Raw genomic sequence first — 15,205 nt, forward strand, 5'->3', positions numbered from 1 at the left:
CGACTTCAGCCAGGTCACGATCTCGCGGTCCGTGAGTTCGAGCCCCGCGTCAGGCTCTGGGCTGATGGCTCAGAGCCTGGAGCCTGTTTCCGATTCTGTGCCTCCCTCTCTCTCTGCCCCTCCCCCATTCATGCTCTGTCTCTCTCTGTCCCAAAAATAAATAAATGTTGAAAAAAAAAATTAAAAAAAATTAAGGCCTTTTGTCATTGCTACCTAAAATATAAAAATTTGTAAAATGTGTCAACTAGGCAGTTTTGAACATGATTTTAACTGGAAGAGCAAGTCCGAATGTCTTCAATGGCTGTCAGAAAGGAAAGTCTCAAGAAATATTGCACGGGGTCCTGACCCGCAGTGACGTTGGCTATTTGTGGTGGGGTAAGGACACCTCAGAGGATGACAGGCTTTCACAGGTGAGTGTGTTTTGATTCTCAACCACACAGCCAGAGTGTCAATATTTTGACTGTTTTTTAAGGTCATTATTAAGGCAATGAAAATCTGAGCTTTTTCCTTTACTATATTCCTGCACATCTCCCACCCCCCACACATATGTACACCGAGAGACTTTCAGAGTCTAAATGTAAATATCTAAGTCTACTGTACTTGTGTCATATTTTATTTTATACTTTTTTATGCATATAGAGGACAGGTCATACAAGTAATATGCAAATAATTTTTTGAAAAACAATACTTGAAATATAACGAGATAAAGGGAGGGTCCCCTTTATCCCAGCTTCCGGCTTCCTTCTCAGAAATCAATACTGTCAGCCACGGATGGGTATCTTCCCAATCCTTCATTTGTGCAAATGAATGCATATTTTCTACCTATTGCTTAAAGATTTAAAAAAAAAATCACTGGGGAAAAAAGGGGGCCCCCTCGTCAGGAAACTCTTCTCAAGAAGATTTCTAACTCAAAGGATTGACAACCTCTGACAACCAGAAAATAGAATGTGCTGTTGGAAAACATAACCAGAGAATTAAGTAAGATGTGATTCTGCAAAAATAAACAGGAGAGAGGGTGAGAAAGCAAATATACCCACCCTAAACCACAAATCAAAGATGCTCCTGTGATATTTTCACAGAGATCTTCATCCTAAAACCCAGGGAAGGCGAGGCAGGTTCTGTGAAAAGCGACACTTCTTTGGAGTGGCCAGGAAATTAGCTAGGATGTAATCCAATATGATGGTGAAAACATCCCCAACCTCTCCCAATCACCAGCACTGAATGAGGACCCTGCTGCTCAGTACCTGCCTGTCCTTCACTCTCCCAGTTCAGCTCAAAATCCCTTTCGTGTGCACAGGACTCCACGCTTTATAAGATCCTTTTATATCCAGAGCTTTGCTAGTCTTTCCCACTACTGTTGGCTCCAGCCACAATGCCTTATTCATGAAATCCATATGTCGTTACACCTACAAAGTCATGAGTCTGATGTCATCAGAAAAGCAGAGTTCGACCACAGCAGAATTAAGTACCTTTTGCATACAGGCGTGTTTAAGAGTTTGCTTATCATTCCTTGAGTTTGAAATCTAGGTCTATCATAGAAAAACGAGAAGCGACAGATAAGCTAAAAGTAAAAGAAATGAACCCAGTCCCATCACCCAGGGGTCAATCCTTTCAGAAATGCTCCCTTCTCTTTTTCTTTCTTATATAAATATGTTCTATTCTACTCCTCTGAAATCTGCTTTTCTCATTTAATACAAATATCTGTACATACAGTCAGTGAATGTATGTCCTTCATTATATTTAATGGATGCCAAGAGTTCCACCGTATGAATGTGAAAGGCCGTACTTTGAATATACCCTGGACAGAGACGGGATTTGTTATTGTTACAAAATTCCTAATCACTTGGTCCCAGATAATCTAGAAAGTCCCCTTAGAATCTGATATGTATACTAAATAGGAAAACTAAGCCACAAATAAGGGACTTATAGATTTCATTTTACATATTTTTCTTCTTTTTCAACCACACATGGTCACTTGATGTCCGTGGTCAAGCACTTTGTACCCATCCTAGCCCGATAATATGCCAAGACTTAGTTTGGAGAAAAATGGAGGGGTACACGGAGGACAAGTTTCAAGGAATGGGGGCACAAACACCACAATAGTAATTTTACTGCTTTGTTTATTATTACAAAGCTTTTTTCTGCTATGTCACTATATTCTTATGATCAACTACAAGAGTTAAAACAGTGTTTCTCACATTTCAGTCATTTGAGTAGGTAATTCACAGCTTTGTCATATATCCACACCTGCTCCGCACTCTATTACTTGATTAATATTTTTCTTTAAATCAACTCACTTTAAAATTTTAAATGTAACCTTTTCTGCAGCGGTAATACAAGCCACAGACTTGACGTATGATTTTGTTTCTAATACATATTTAAATAAATATTTTAAAAATATTTTTAATGTTTATTTATTTTTGAGAGAGAGAGCGAGCGAGCATGAGGGGGGAGAGGCAGAGAGAGAGGAGGATAGAGGATCCCAAAAAGGCTCTGCGCTGACAGCAGGGAGCTGATGCGGGGCTTGAACCCATGAACTGTGAGATCATGACCTAAGCCAGTTGGATGCTTAACCGACTGAGCCACCCAGGCCCCATATGTTTTGTTTTAACGCTCATCCCTGTGCCACTAACTTTCCTGCCACAGGCCACCAATTGGCACTTTGCCACACTTTGCAAACCTAGCATAAGAGTGAAGGAGTTTCTGTAACATGTGGGAAACAGCTCTGACCAGAAACCCAGGAGACAGGGTTGGAAGCTTTGCCCCGCCATCACACGGGTGTCACTTGGACCAGTCACTTAACCCCTCTCTAAGCCTGTTTCCTTATCTTACAGTAGTGTCCCAACACCTGCTCTGCCACCACAGGACTGAGGTGAAGAGCGAACAAAATCATGAATGCCAAAGCCTGTTGGAAAGGCAAAATGACCTATACACGTATAAATCTACAATAGGTGATAACGAATGACACTATAGTGCTTCACTTGGCCACATTCACTCACCATCTCCTAACTGTGAAGCTCTGTGTCCAGATATGGTGATGAGTCCTACGTGAGCCAGTACCTATATATACACTGATTACTTTGGGAAGGATATAGGCAATAAATGCTAGAGAACAGCGAGCTCAACACTGGTTGCACGTTGAAATCACTGGGGAGATTGGGTTTTTTAACTGACTTCATTTTTTTGAGCAATTTTTTTTCTCAACAAAATTAAGCAGAAGGTACAGAAACTTCCCATATACTCCCTGCCCTCACACATGCATAGCCTTCCCCATTATCAACATCCCCCACCAGAATGGCATACTTGTTGGGGCGCCTGGGTGGCGCAGTCGGTTAAGCGTCCGACTTCAGCCAGGTCACGATCTCGCGGTCCGTGAGTTCGAGCCCCGCATCAGGCTCTGGGCTGATGGCTCAGAGCCTGGAGCCTGTTTCCGATTCTGTGTCTCCCTCTCTCTCTGCCCCTCCCCCGTTCATGCTCTGTCTCTCTCTGTCCCAAAAATAAATAAACGTTGAAAAAAAAAAAAAAAAAAAAAAAAAAAAAAGAATGGCATACTTGTTACAACTGATGAGTCTACACGGACATATAATTATCCAAAGGCCATAGCTTACATTACGTTACAATACTGATGTTGCATAATATATGGATTAGGACAAACTTATAATGACATGTGTCCACCATTATAGCATGATACAGAGTAGTTTCATTGCCCTAAAAATCCTCTGTACTCCAGCTAGTCATCCCTCCCTCCCCCAGCCCCTAACAATAATTGATCTTTTTACTGTGTCTATAGTTCTGCCTTTTTTCCAGAATGTCATATGGTTGGAATCACACAGTATGTAGTCTTTTCAGATTGGCTTCTTTCACTTAATAATATATAAATTTGAGGTTCTTCCATGTCTTTTCATAGGCCAAGTGCTCATTTCTTTATGGTGCTGGATAGTATTCCATGGGAATATTATAAATAATATTTAATTGACTAAATAATATTCCATTGATGTGTCACAGTTTATTTATCCATTCACCTGCAAAAGACATGTTGATTGCTTCCAAGTTTTGGCAATTACGGGCAAAGCTGCTATAAACATACATGTGCAGGTTTTTATGTGGACTTAAGTTTTCAACATCTTTAGATAGATATTACGGAGCATAATTGCTGGATACATGATAAGAGTGTTTAGTTAGGGTAGCTCAGTCGGTTAAGCGTCCCAACTCTTGATTTTGGCTCAGGTCCCATGGTTCATGGGTTCGGGCCCCGTATCAAGCTCTGAGCTGACAGCGTGGAGCCTGCTTGGAATTCTCTTTCTCTCTCCCTCACTCTCTCTCTCTCTCTCTGCCCCTCCCCTGCTCACACTTGTGTGTGCATGCACACGCGTGCTCTCTCTCGCAAAATAAGTAAACTTAAAAAACAAAAACAGTGTTTAGCTTTTTTAAGAAACTGCCAAACTGTCTTCCAAAGCAACTAGGCATTCTCATGTTCCCACTAGCAATGAATGGGTTCCTGCTACCCCACATCCTCGCCAGCCTTTGGTGTTGTCAGTGTTCTGGATTTTGGCCATTCTCATGGGTGTGTAGTCGTATTTCTTTGCTGTTTTCATTTTCATTTCCCTGTCATGGCCATCTGTATATTTTGTTTGATGGAGTGTCTGTTAAACTCTTTGGCCCACTTGGAGAGCTTTGAAAACTACCAATGCCCAGGTCATCCCCCAGAACAGTGTCAGCTTCCTGTGTATTGGAGCTGTGGAGACACACAGGGCCCCACACTCAGAAGGCCTTGCCCTTGGTTTAATGCTTTGCTGTCACCACCCTAAAATTCTTAATAATTTTTTAAATAAGGGTCCCTGTGTTTCCACTTTGCACTGGGCCACAATTGCCTAGCCAGTCCTAGCCAATGACCTTGTTCTGTTTGGTCTAGAGAGCATCTGAGCTTTGGAATTTTTAAAGCCCACAAGTGATTCTGACGTGCAGCCGGGTTTAGAGGCCTCTGTTCTAGAGCAGGGCTGTGAAGCCTCAGCGTGGACATTTTAGACGGATCATTTCTTTGTGGTGGCGGCTGGCCTGTGCATTATGGGCCGTTTAGATGTGTCCCTGGCCTCTACCCACTAGATGCGAGTAGCTCTGCCCTTCAATGTGACAACCAAAAAGGCTCCAGACATTGCCCAATATTCTCTGGGGGAAAAATTGCCCTGGTTGAGCTGATATTTAAAGGAAGGGGGAAAAAAATAATCTCGTTAGACTTAACTGATTAAATCCATGTGTGTAGAATTGGAAAACTAGTTATTGCAACTAAAATTACAAGAAAGAGTCTTTTCTTTCAATCGGTATCAGAAAGGTTGACAGGTTTCGCCTTCTCTGCAAGGCTTTGGGGACAAGTCTCAGACCTCATCTTAAAATTAAATAGATGTTTGCTAAATAGCTGCTCAGTTGCTCTGAGAAAAGGGACTATGTCAAAGAGTATGCCACACAAAGACAGAGGGAGACCAAGAGAAAGAGAGTGTGTGCCTCAAAGGGTCAAGAATTTACAGAGATCCCGTGCTACCATTTTCTCTGGATCCCATTTCTCTCTATACAAGTCGGCTCAGCTGCTAAATCATGCTCTAAAGAAAATTACCTGCAGAGCCTAAAATATCCTCCAATAATAAAGTGGATGTTCTCAGGGACCTTAAAGTAAGTCAAAAGGCCAAGGCATAAGGTAAAAAAAAAAGGGGGTTTTCCTGCTGAGAAGAGGGCAAAATGTGCCAGACATGGGACCACCATCCAAATGCTTGCTCACAAATTGGAAGTAGGACAAAGCATGGGAACTGCGCAGGTTAGCTTTAAAATCTACATAGAAATCAAATCTGCAATGCTTCTATCTTTTCGAAAAGTGACTCATGTGACTTTTCATCCTTCCTTCTTGGACTCAGTGTTCTCTCTCCAGGGAGACTCCTATGATCCTGCCCTCAGTGAAAATTGCCTGCAATTGTACCCTAATGGCTTGAAACCCTGAGGATGTTTATTATGTTGTCTCTGTCATGCACTTGGAGTTTGGTTTCAGAACAAATGTATTAAAGAGCGAATCCTGGCTGGCGGTTAGTTTTCTTACTTGAACCACTGAGATATAGGACTATGTTAGACATATACACATATACATGTAAACTTTTTTTTATCAGAAGGTGCCTGTTTTATTGTGTATATCAGCTCATTATTTGGAGATAAAAGCAATCCGTAACTCATCATATTATTAAAATAATTATATATACATACATATGTATATATATAATTCTACATATATTTTCACATCCCTGAAGATGGTAACTAAAGTATATATATGAAGCTCATTTACTCATTGGAATGCTAACAGCCTCTTGTATAGAGCACACACTATGTGCTAGGCTCTTTCTGAGCCACTGCAATGATGCCTTATTTCATTTAATCCTCACTCCTACCCAAAGGTGTAAGTGTTAGGTTTAGTCCAGTGTCTGTTGTTTGGCCATTCATTTTAAAGACGAGAAAATCTGGGCTGAGAAAGGTGTGGGAACTTGCCCATGGCCACCCGCTAGGCATCAGAGCTGGTGTCCGCACTCTGCCCACTGTGCCATGCTGCCTGTCGTTATCTTTTCTCGTCTTCTGATAGAGTGATAAATACAAAGTGCCAGTTGTTAGAATTATATTCCATCCTAAGTGCTTTTATAATCTATCGTATCTATGTACTTACATATAGATGTAGACTTATTTGTATGACATCACCTGTAATATCTATTATAGGTACACAGATGTTAGGCTCTCACATTTAGATGGTGGCAAAAGCACAGCTAGGGTTTAGAAGGCAGGACTCAACAAGCTAGAGCTTCTTACGTGGACTTCTGTGTTAAAGCACTTGCTTAGGTTGATCGTGGACTACCTGTACTTGGGGCACAGTCTGAAAAGTAGCTGCTCCCCTTCACCTGCCGGTTTGGCAGGCCAGGTCCGGCAAATGTGTGTCCGGAAGGACAAGCTCGGTGGGACTCAGAGTCGTGCTAACCAGAGGACCCACGTGACTGTGGTGTATCCAGAAGTCTGATAGTTCAGAGTCCTCTGCCCTAGAACTGAACAAAAGTCTGCTCAAGAAAGAACCAGATATGTGCTCGCTTGGGCAGCGCGTATACTAAAAAAAGAAAGAACTAGATGTGGTTCTAGAACAGTGCTCTCCGGCTCACTGGATTGAAGACCCCCACCGCCACTCGCCTTCCTTTCTTCTCTGAGTAGGGTAACCCCTCCACAGAGGATTCATGAATGTGCCCACTGGGTACATAAGCACTTTATGGGTATTTAGGGGCTCCTGCCTAGGCTGCGTGCTTCATATCAGCGGATTATATGTATCCACTGATAATAAAAATCTGTAAGAAAGGTTTCCGAGTTCAAAAGAAAACCAGCATGCCAACAGATTCTGCTGTCCTGGTGAAACCCATCCTGTAAATGCTGTGTCTGTCTTCCTAAAGTAAATCTCTCCTTACTCTGGGATAAAATTGCAGAGGCTGCAAAAACACATGTCTTTCAGTCCCAATGTCACAACCCAGTGGGTGAGATTTAAAAAAAAAAAAAAAAATGGAGTTCTCATTAGATGACACGGCAAGCCCCCCCAGAGCCCACCAGACTGACAGTTCTTACGGAACGCAGCCAGCTACCTACAAGATGAGGCACTATTTCGAAGCCTCCCGTCACTTTTCTATTTGAAGGTACAGGTTGGAGTGTGAGGTTCCAATACCTAAGTGAGAACATAAAGCAGTTTGAGTCTAACACCATCTGGAAAGCCTTAGGAGGTTCGCATTATCTTCGCACCTGCCACGGAGAAGAAAAAACCAGCTCTGATTTTTAGAAGGGACTGAAGCCATTTAGGTCTTGCTGGAATTACTCCCCTGGTAGCCGTGGCACAGGGTACCACCATCCCCGCCGTAGCCTCTGTCCTCTCGAAATTCCCTTTAAAGGGACCGGTAGGAAGAAATCCAACCACAGAAGTACCACGTGAAGCTCCACCCACCACGTGAAGCTCCACCCCCGGCGCTCTATCGCTAAGGTGCTGACCCTGCGAACACTACGACCTATCTGCACACTCGCTGAAGGAAGTTACATCAACTTTGTGTTCCAGGTGCAGAGACGAGAGCCAGACCACTCGTGCACGCCAATCTCCACCAGGAATCAGGGCAGAAAGCACAAATTTCCAACACCTTCCTCCCGTTCCAATTACCAGACTGGACCCTTGGGACTCTCAATATCAAGCTCATTATGCAAAAGCACATTGTAAGCACCATTGTTCTAGAAGGCGTTAAAAAAAAAAAAAAAAAAAAAAAAAGAATTACACGGACTCAATCCTTGCCCTGTAGTGTTTAGAATTTGTCCATCCCTCGTCCTGTCCTTGTAATTTTACACTGGCTTAAATGATACATGTTAGGAAAGGCTTCATTGCTGAATGTAATGCTAAACCTCTTGGGCTTATTATACAATGAGTGAACTTAAGGAGAAAGGTATTTTATTTATAGCACTACTGTATCACAAGTTAATTTCCTTTTTACCATAGCAACATGAGGCAACATGCACAAATTCTGCATTTGGGGAATCTCACCAATAAAACATATTTAGAATGCTGCTTTTGGGGCTGGGGGTAGCTGATAAACTGTCTACCCAGAAGCAATACAAATTCTTAATTGAACGTTCCAGTCAAACACATAATGTGGTATGCTAAGAAAAGAAGGAGATGGGGCATCTGGGTGGCTCAATGGGTTGAGCCTCTGACTTCGGCTCAGGTAATGATCTCACGGTTGGTGGGTTCAAGCCTCGCATGGGGCTCTGTGCTGAGAGCTCGGAGCCTGGAGCCTCCTTCAGATTCTGTCTCCCTCTCTCTCTCTTCCCCTCTTCAGCTCATGTTCTGTCTCTCTTTCTCTCAAAAATAAATAAACTTTAAAAAAAGAAAAGAAGGGGATATATACTTGGCTGGATTCAAACAGGAGGTGCTTGGCTTTGTTTTTGCAGGAATCGCTTTTTTTTTTTTTTTTTTTTTTTTTTTTAGTTTATTTATTCATTTTGAGGGGGGTGGCAGAGAGAGAGGGAGGGAGAGAATCCCAAGAAGGCTCTGCACTGTCAGCCCAGAGCCCAGTGCGGGGCTCAAACTCACAAACTGTGAGATCGTGACCTGAGCTGAGATCAAGAGTTGGACCCTTCTGACTGAGCCACCTAACACGCCCCTACAGAATTCACTTTAAACCAGGTGTGTTCTCAGCCGTAATCTTAAGGCTTGCCTCTTAGAGTTAATACCTACACTGCCTTGACAGTCGTGCATGACATTTTCCTTTTCACCGGCATCTCTCAAGGCAAGTAAGGAAGGCTCTGCTTGCTCAGTGTGGAGTCTCTGTATGGTTACTTTGGGAGCTGGAGACTGTTGTATTTATAACTACTTCATTTTCCTCCTCCTCTAATAAAATCTTGAGGAGCTGTGAGTTCAGAAAACTGTTGCATTGTTGCATAAAGTAACAATAGTGTGCTGTCAGCACGTTGCTGAGTGTCACCTGAGTGCCAGTTGATTTTTGCCTACGTTACAAAAACTCCAATGTCATACATGTCTATATTCTATTGCCTCCACCTAGACACAATTTACAGGAACTTTCATTGGGGTAAGATCACCCAAAATACCATTCTTTTGACTTTCAAAATAAGTGACATTTTATTCCAAATAGCCCTCAATTTCCCAATTAGTTTATCCAAGTTTTCCAACCTTCATACTTCCATGTCCTGTAGATCATATTTTGATTCCATATAAACTGAGTACCTAAGGTACCATGGCAAAAAGGTCTAAGAAAGTGCTTATTTTATAACTAATGAATGGTTGCAATGTTATTTGCAACTTGTGGGTGGAATCTTGGAACATAAACGCATTCGGCTGCTTCAAGGGCATATCCTCTGTGTTTTATTTTCAATGTAGCCAGTGGGCGACTTGCCTGTTAGATATGTGAGATGCTCATATTACACTCAGCCCAGAGGGGCTAATTCTAATGAGACTAGATAAGCAAATCCTGCACCTACAATGATCATGTCCAAATTGGGATGCTAGGCTTGCAACCCTTTTTTAAATTATTAACTAAAATTGAACTCTTGTCTTTCAAACACAGTAATACAATTTTTCTATGGTAGCTAAAAGTGAAGACCTTAAAGACAAAAGCATCTCTGATTCACCCACTCACCCACAACTGAAGAATTTAAACTAAAGCAAAACGAAGAGATTTGAATAGAACTATTGAGAAATCAAAATGTCAAGTTATTAGCCTTTAATTACTTAGGTTTATGAAACGTGATAATTTTTCAAAGCTGGATTTTCCATAAAACAGAATCTGTTCCTGAACACACAGTACAACTCTAAGGACTGAGAAGAAAAGAAACAGAATCAGATCCTTCCATTATGGGAAGCCACACCAAGGCTGAAGGTCCATAGCTTTCCCTGGCATCACATGAAAATGATGGTTTTTTTCTATGTAGCTCAGGCTTATTTCTCTAAGTAGAAAAAAAAAATAGTTTTTAACGTTAATGAATTTTAATGGCAATCTTTAAAAAACATGTGCTTTCCTGCCTCTTTAAACAAACTGGCAGATACCATAAATAGAAATGCACTATAATATCACTCAGGGGCTATGCCTGTCAGAGTAGTACTTTTGTCCATCTAATTCACGAGTTGCTAAATTGACAGTTGCCTGGAAAAACTAGATAAACTAGTTAAAAGAGTAAATTTAATATTATTGTGACGCTAAACTAGTATATTCAGCTCTAAGTATATCTTCACATTTGATCTCCATGTTAACATGTAGATATGTGTATATATGCACGAGTGTGTGTGTGTGTGTGTGTGTGTGTGTATTCCCTTCATTTCCCTGGAGCTATTTCCTATATTCAAAATAGTCTATATTTTTGTATTCTAAATATTTTCTTTTTCCTATATTCTATATGGTTTCCAAAAGTCTGACCACCTGCTGAATGAAATACTGTCCTATCTGGGGGATAGGAGTAAATACACCAGTCAATGACAAAGACAGATTGAAGTCCTCTTATTCCACCTGTACACTTATAAATTCAGTTTATTTATTCTCTACTTAACTTCAAAACCAACCTGAGGCGGTTCTATGTTCTCCATGAGGCCACCCAATAACAGCGTGACCACCCCACCACACCATTCATACAGGCAAATTCGTTCGTAAGGAAGCCTTCACTTCAAACCTTATTGCACGCAGAGTGCCCTGCGCGGACCAGCTCAACAAGATGCCTCGGAGCTGTGTTTCGATCATGATGATGCATCAGTATCTGCCGCAATGTGACTAAATCTCTGTCCTCATCTGCATTCCCCTCTTCCCTTCCAGGTGGGCAGCAGGCTGAAGACTCCCAAATTACCTATTTGGCTATGCAACATTAATGGAAATTCCAGTGTCCTTTTTAGCACAAACAGGCAGCTCTTATCAGACTGGAAAGGGGAGCGTCGCTTTGATCTGTACTTTTATGGAGGCCAGCCCCCACAGAAGAAGCCTGTGCAGCTTACAGTAGGTGAGCATTTCAGACTCCAAGTGCCGAGTGCTTTAATGCACTCAAAAAGATGCAGCAGCCGGTGTTTCCCAGCTGTGCAGATATTCACACTGGCTTTGCAGGAAAAGGTTTAGGCTTGATTTCTGAAATGAAACCTATGCATGAGTCCCACAGTCCTAAACCCAAGCTTTGCAACCTGGGAATTCTGAAGCTGCTTTGAATAGGAGCAGGGGGGTTTACACATAGCACAGAGGAACAAATGAGTTTTAGGTAAGAGAAAAAACAAAAAGGGAAGAACCAAATTTCCAAAAGGCCCTCTCTAGGAACTTTTATCTGTGAGCATAAGGCATTTAATGCCTGAGGAAAGAAATGGAAAACCAGAGGGATTGGGGCAGAAGGTGTGTTCCATTTGGTCGATTCTATCCTACAACTGATCAGATGATCATCCAGTGACAGAAGTAAGCAAACTGAGAGTGCATTTCTGTTGTGGTTAGTTCAGAAAGCATTTCTGAGGCTCTATTAAGTGCCAGGCAGTGTGGACAGACACTAGGAGAGCAACAGTCACTAAGGCGCAGTCCCGGCAAAACTCGAGGTTCCACGCCCAATGGAAAAAGCAGACAGCCACACAGGTTATTTCATTTCAATTACAACCATATTCTTTTTTTTTTTTTTTTTTTTTTTTAATTTTTTTTTTTCAAGGTTTATTTATTTTTGGGACAGAGAGAGACAGAGCATGAATGGGGGAGGGGCAGAGAGAGAGGGAGACACAGAATCGGAAACAGGTTCCAGGCTCTGAGCCATCAGCCCAGAGCCTGACGCGGGGCTCGAACTCACGGACCGCGAGATCGTGACCTGGCTGAAGTCGGACGCTTAACCGACTGCGCCACCCAGGCGCCCACAACCATATTCTTTTAAACTCAAAAAGAGGGGGCGCCTGGGTGGCTCAGTTGGTTAAGCATCCGACTTCGGCTCAGGTCATGATCTCACGGTTCGTGAGTTTGAGCCCCGAGTTGGGCTCTGTGCTGACAGCTCAGAGCCTGGAGCCTGTTTCGGATTCTGTTTCTCTCTCTCTCTCTCTCTCTCTGCACCTCCCCCACTCGCACTCTTTCTCTCTCTCTCAAAAATAAGCATTAAAAAAATTTTTTAACTCCTAAGGAAAAAGACTAAACCTAAGATGTCTTTAAGCATTGGCCCTTTGGACAAGGGAATAAACATGATGAGACTTGGAGTCTGCACTGGGCATCTTGGTTTTACTGGTGGAGGCTTGTTGGTTTGATGTTGGACTCGGCATTTAGCATCCCAGATCTGGCGTTAAGCAACTTTTCAGTATAATGAAATCTGGAAAAGTATCTTAGTGACTGTTTTATCTGTGCAGCTCCTAATTCTTTAATTTTGAGAAATATATACTAGCCCACTTAATTTGGGGAGACAATGACAATTGAGGTGATCTCAGCTCAGGCCTTCATCTCAGGGACGTAAATTCAAGCCCCACATTGGGCTCCACACTGGTATGGAGCCTACTGAAAAAAAAAAAAAAAAAAAGTTTGTTAAAAAAAATATATATGTTTATTTATTTTTGAGAGACAGAGAGAGGGGAGGGGCAGGCAGAGAGGGAGAGAGAGAATCCCAAGCAGGCTCCACACTGTTAGTGCAAAGCCTGACATGGACTTAAACTCATGAACCATGAGATCATGACCTGAGCCAAAATCAAGAGTCAGACGTTTCAATGACTGAGCCACCCAGGTACACCCCTGCAAAAAATATTTTTTTAAATATATATTTACATTTAAAAACATATTTTTAAATATATATATTTACATTTAAAAACATATTTTAAAATATATATTTACATTCAAAAACATGTTTTTAAATATATATTTACATTCAAAAGCATGTTTTTAAATATATATTTACATTTAAAAACATATTTTTAAATATATACTTACATTTAAAAATATATGTGTTTAAATATATATTTACATTTAAAAATATATGTTTTTAAATATATTTTTACATTTAAAAATATGTTTTTAAAAAATATTTACATTTAAAAACATATTTTTAATATATATTTACATTTAAAAATATATATATTTAAAAATATATACACTAAAACCTTGGTTTGTGAGCATAATTCATTCTGGAAACATGCTTATAATCCAAAGCACTTGTATATTAAAGAGAATTTCAGAAACCATTGGCTCAGTGGTGACCATATGACGTTCGCCGTCACATACTACTCATCTTGCAAGACATCGCTCATTTATAAAGTTAAAACTTATTAGAAATGTTTACTCATCTTGTGCAACACAAGCAGAACAAGTTACTCCCAATCCAAGGTTTTACTGTATATGATTGGGTCTACTTTACTCTCTTCTTTGAGGAAAGCATCATTTTTTATCAACTCACATGCATTGCAAGCATTCTCTTCTGGGCACTGTATTAGAAGCTTTACAGGTAATCCCATTATGTTCTCCCAAATGTCATATGAGGTAGATACTAGAATATCTATTTTCACATAGAAGAAACTGAGGTAGCCAAGAAATACTCAGTGAATAAATGAAGCTGAGAGATGTTAAGTACCTTCTCAAATGTCATATGCGACAAAGCTTGCCCTTGAGCCCAGTTCTTGACTACCCCACTAGACTACCTCACCCTTCACCCAAAAATGTAAACGTATTCTTAGAAGCACTGGGAAGTGAGGAGCTCTCCTCTTCCTGGTTTTCCGGACAACATGCTGTGATCTACACCTGGCTCTATGTGTTGCATCATGGTGCTGGAATGTACATTTCATGAGTTACCAATATTCATGTTCCAAAATACACAACCACCCGTGTTACCACACATGTTTTGTATGGGGCATTTTTACTGACCATCTACTGGAATCCCCTGGGTTTAACCGGTTCTAGGAACACCGCTTGCTGAGCCCAACTCCTGTCCACCCATCCTGTTTCCCTTCCTTCCTGGCTTCCTCTGGAATGCTGTATAGAGGCTAGGGCCTAAATGCTGGCTGTTCCTCACCCAGATACTCACTCCCATCACTGGGAAAGAAACCAACCTGGAGATGGACATGGAGCAGGAAGACGGTTTTCTCCAGTGGAGATGCTAATCAGAACCAAGTGGAGAGAAGCCACCATCAACTGGAATGGAACCATTCCCTTTTTCTAAAAAGAAAGCCAGTATGCACAATGATGTCTGAGGTGTCAGAACTGCTGTCATAAAAGCCTAATATGGGGGAAGACCGTTTCCCTTCTACGGTCCTCATTCATGGGAACCCCACTGAAAAACCCCATCAGCAACTTGTTCTCTCTTTTTTTCTTTTTTTGTGCCTCTGTTAAGCCCTCTGCAGTTGCTTTCAGTGCTATAGAACAACAAGATCTGCAAGGTGTCTTCTCTATACTTGCATAGACGGGCTCCTTCATTTTATTCAATAGAGCAAATGAAGTGTCTCTCCTCTATGTTATTTTCAAATTAGCCTTTTGTTGGTGCGATTCTCCCCGAGGATTATGGAAGCAGGCAGCTAGCTTTCATTTGGGGATGAAGTCATCAGTAATGCATCATCAGGTTTTTAGTTATGGCAAGAACTCAAGCCTTCTCAAAGACTTCCTGGTATGGAGAGCATTCCTTCCCAAGGTTACATTTCACATGCCCACATTAGCAAGTTCTGGTCATTAAAATAGTAAATGGGATT

The 15,205-nt window shown here is 41.4% G+C and overlaps 1 protein-coding gene across 1 annotated transcript in view; it reads left to right on the plus strand.

The window, feature by feature from the left end:
• The window catches only part of MINDY4B (MINDY family member 4B), a 37,138-nt gene extending 22,456 nt beyond the window's left edge, over positions 1-14,682 (plus strand). The window contains exons 10-12 of the mRNA XM_045503281.1: positions 249-410; positions 11,355-11,535; positions 14,540-14,682. Coding sequence (XP_045359237.1) covers positions 249-410; positions 11,355-11,535; positions 14,540-14,682 — 486 coding nt within the window. The remainder of the gene's footprint in view (positions 1-248; positions 411-11,354; positions 11,536-14,539) is intronic.
• Positions 14,683-15,205: the final 523 nt, after the last annotated feature.

Source organism: Leopardus geoffroyi, chromosome C2 (assembly GCF_018350155.1).
Source record: "Leopardus geoffroyi isolate Oge1 chromosome C2, O.geoffroyi_Oge1_pat1.0, whole genome shotgun sequence".
Taxonomy (NCBI): Eukaryota; Metazoa; Chordata; class Mammalia; order Carnivora; family Felidae; genus Leopardus; species Leopardus geoffroyi.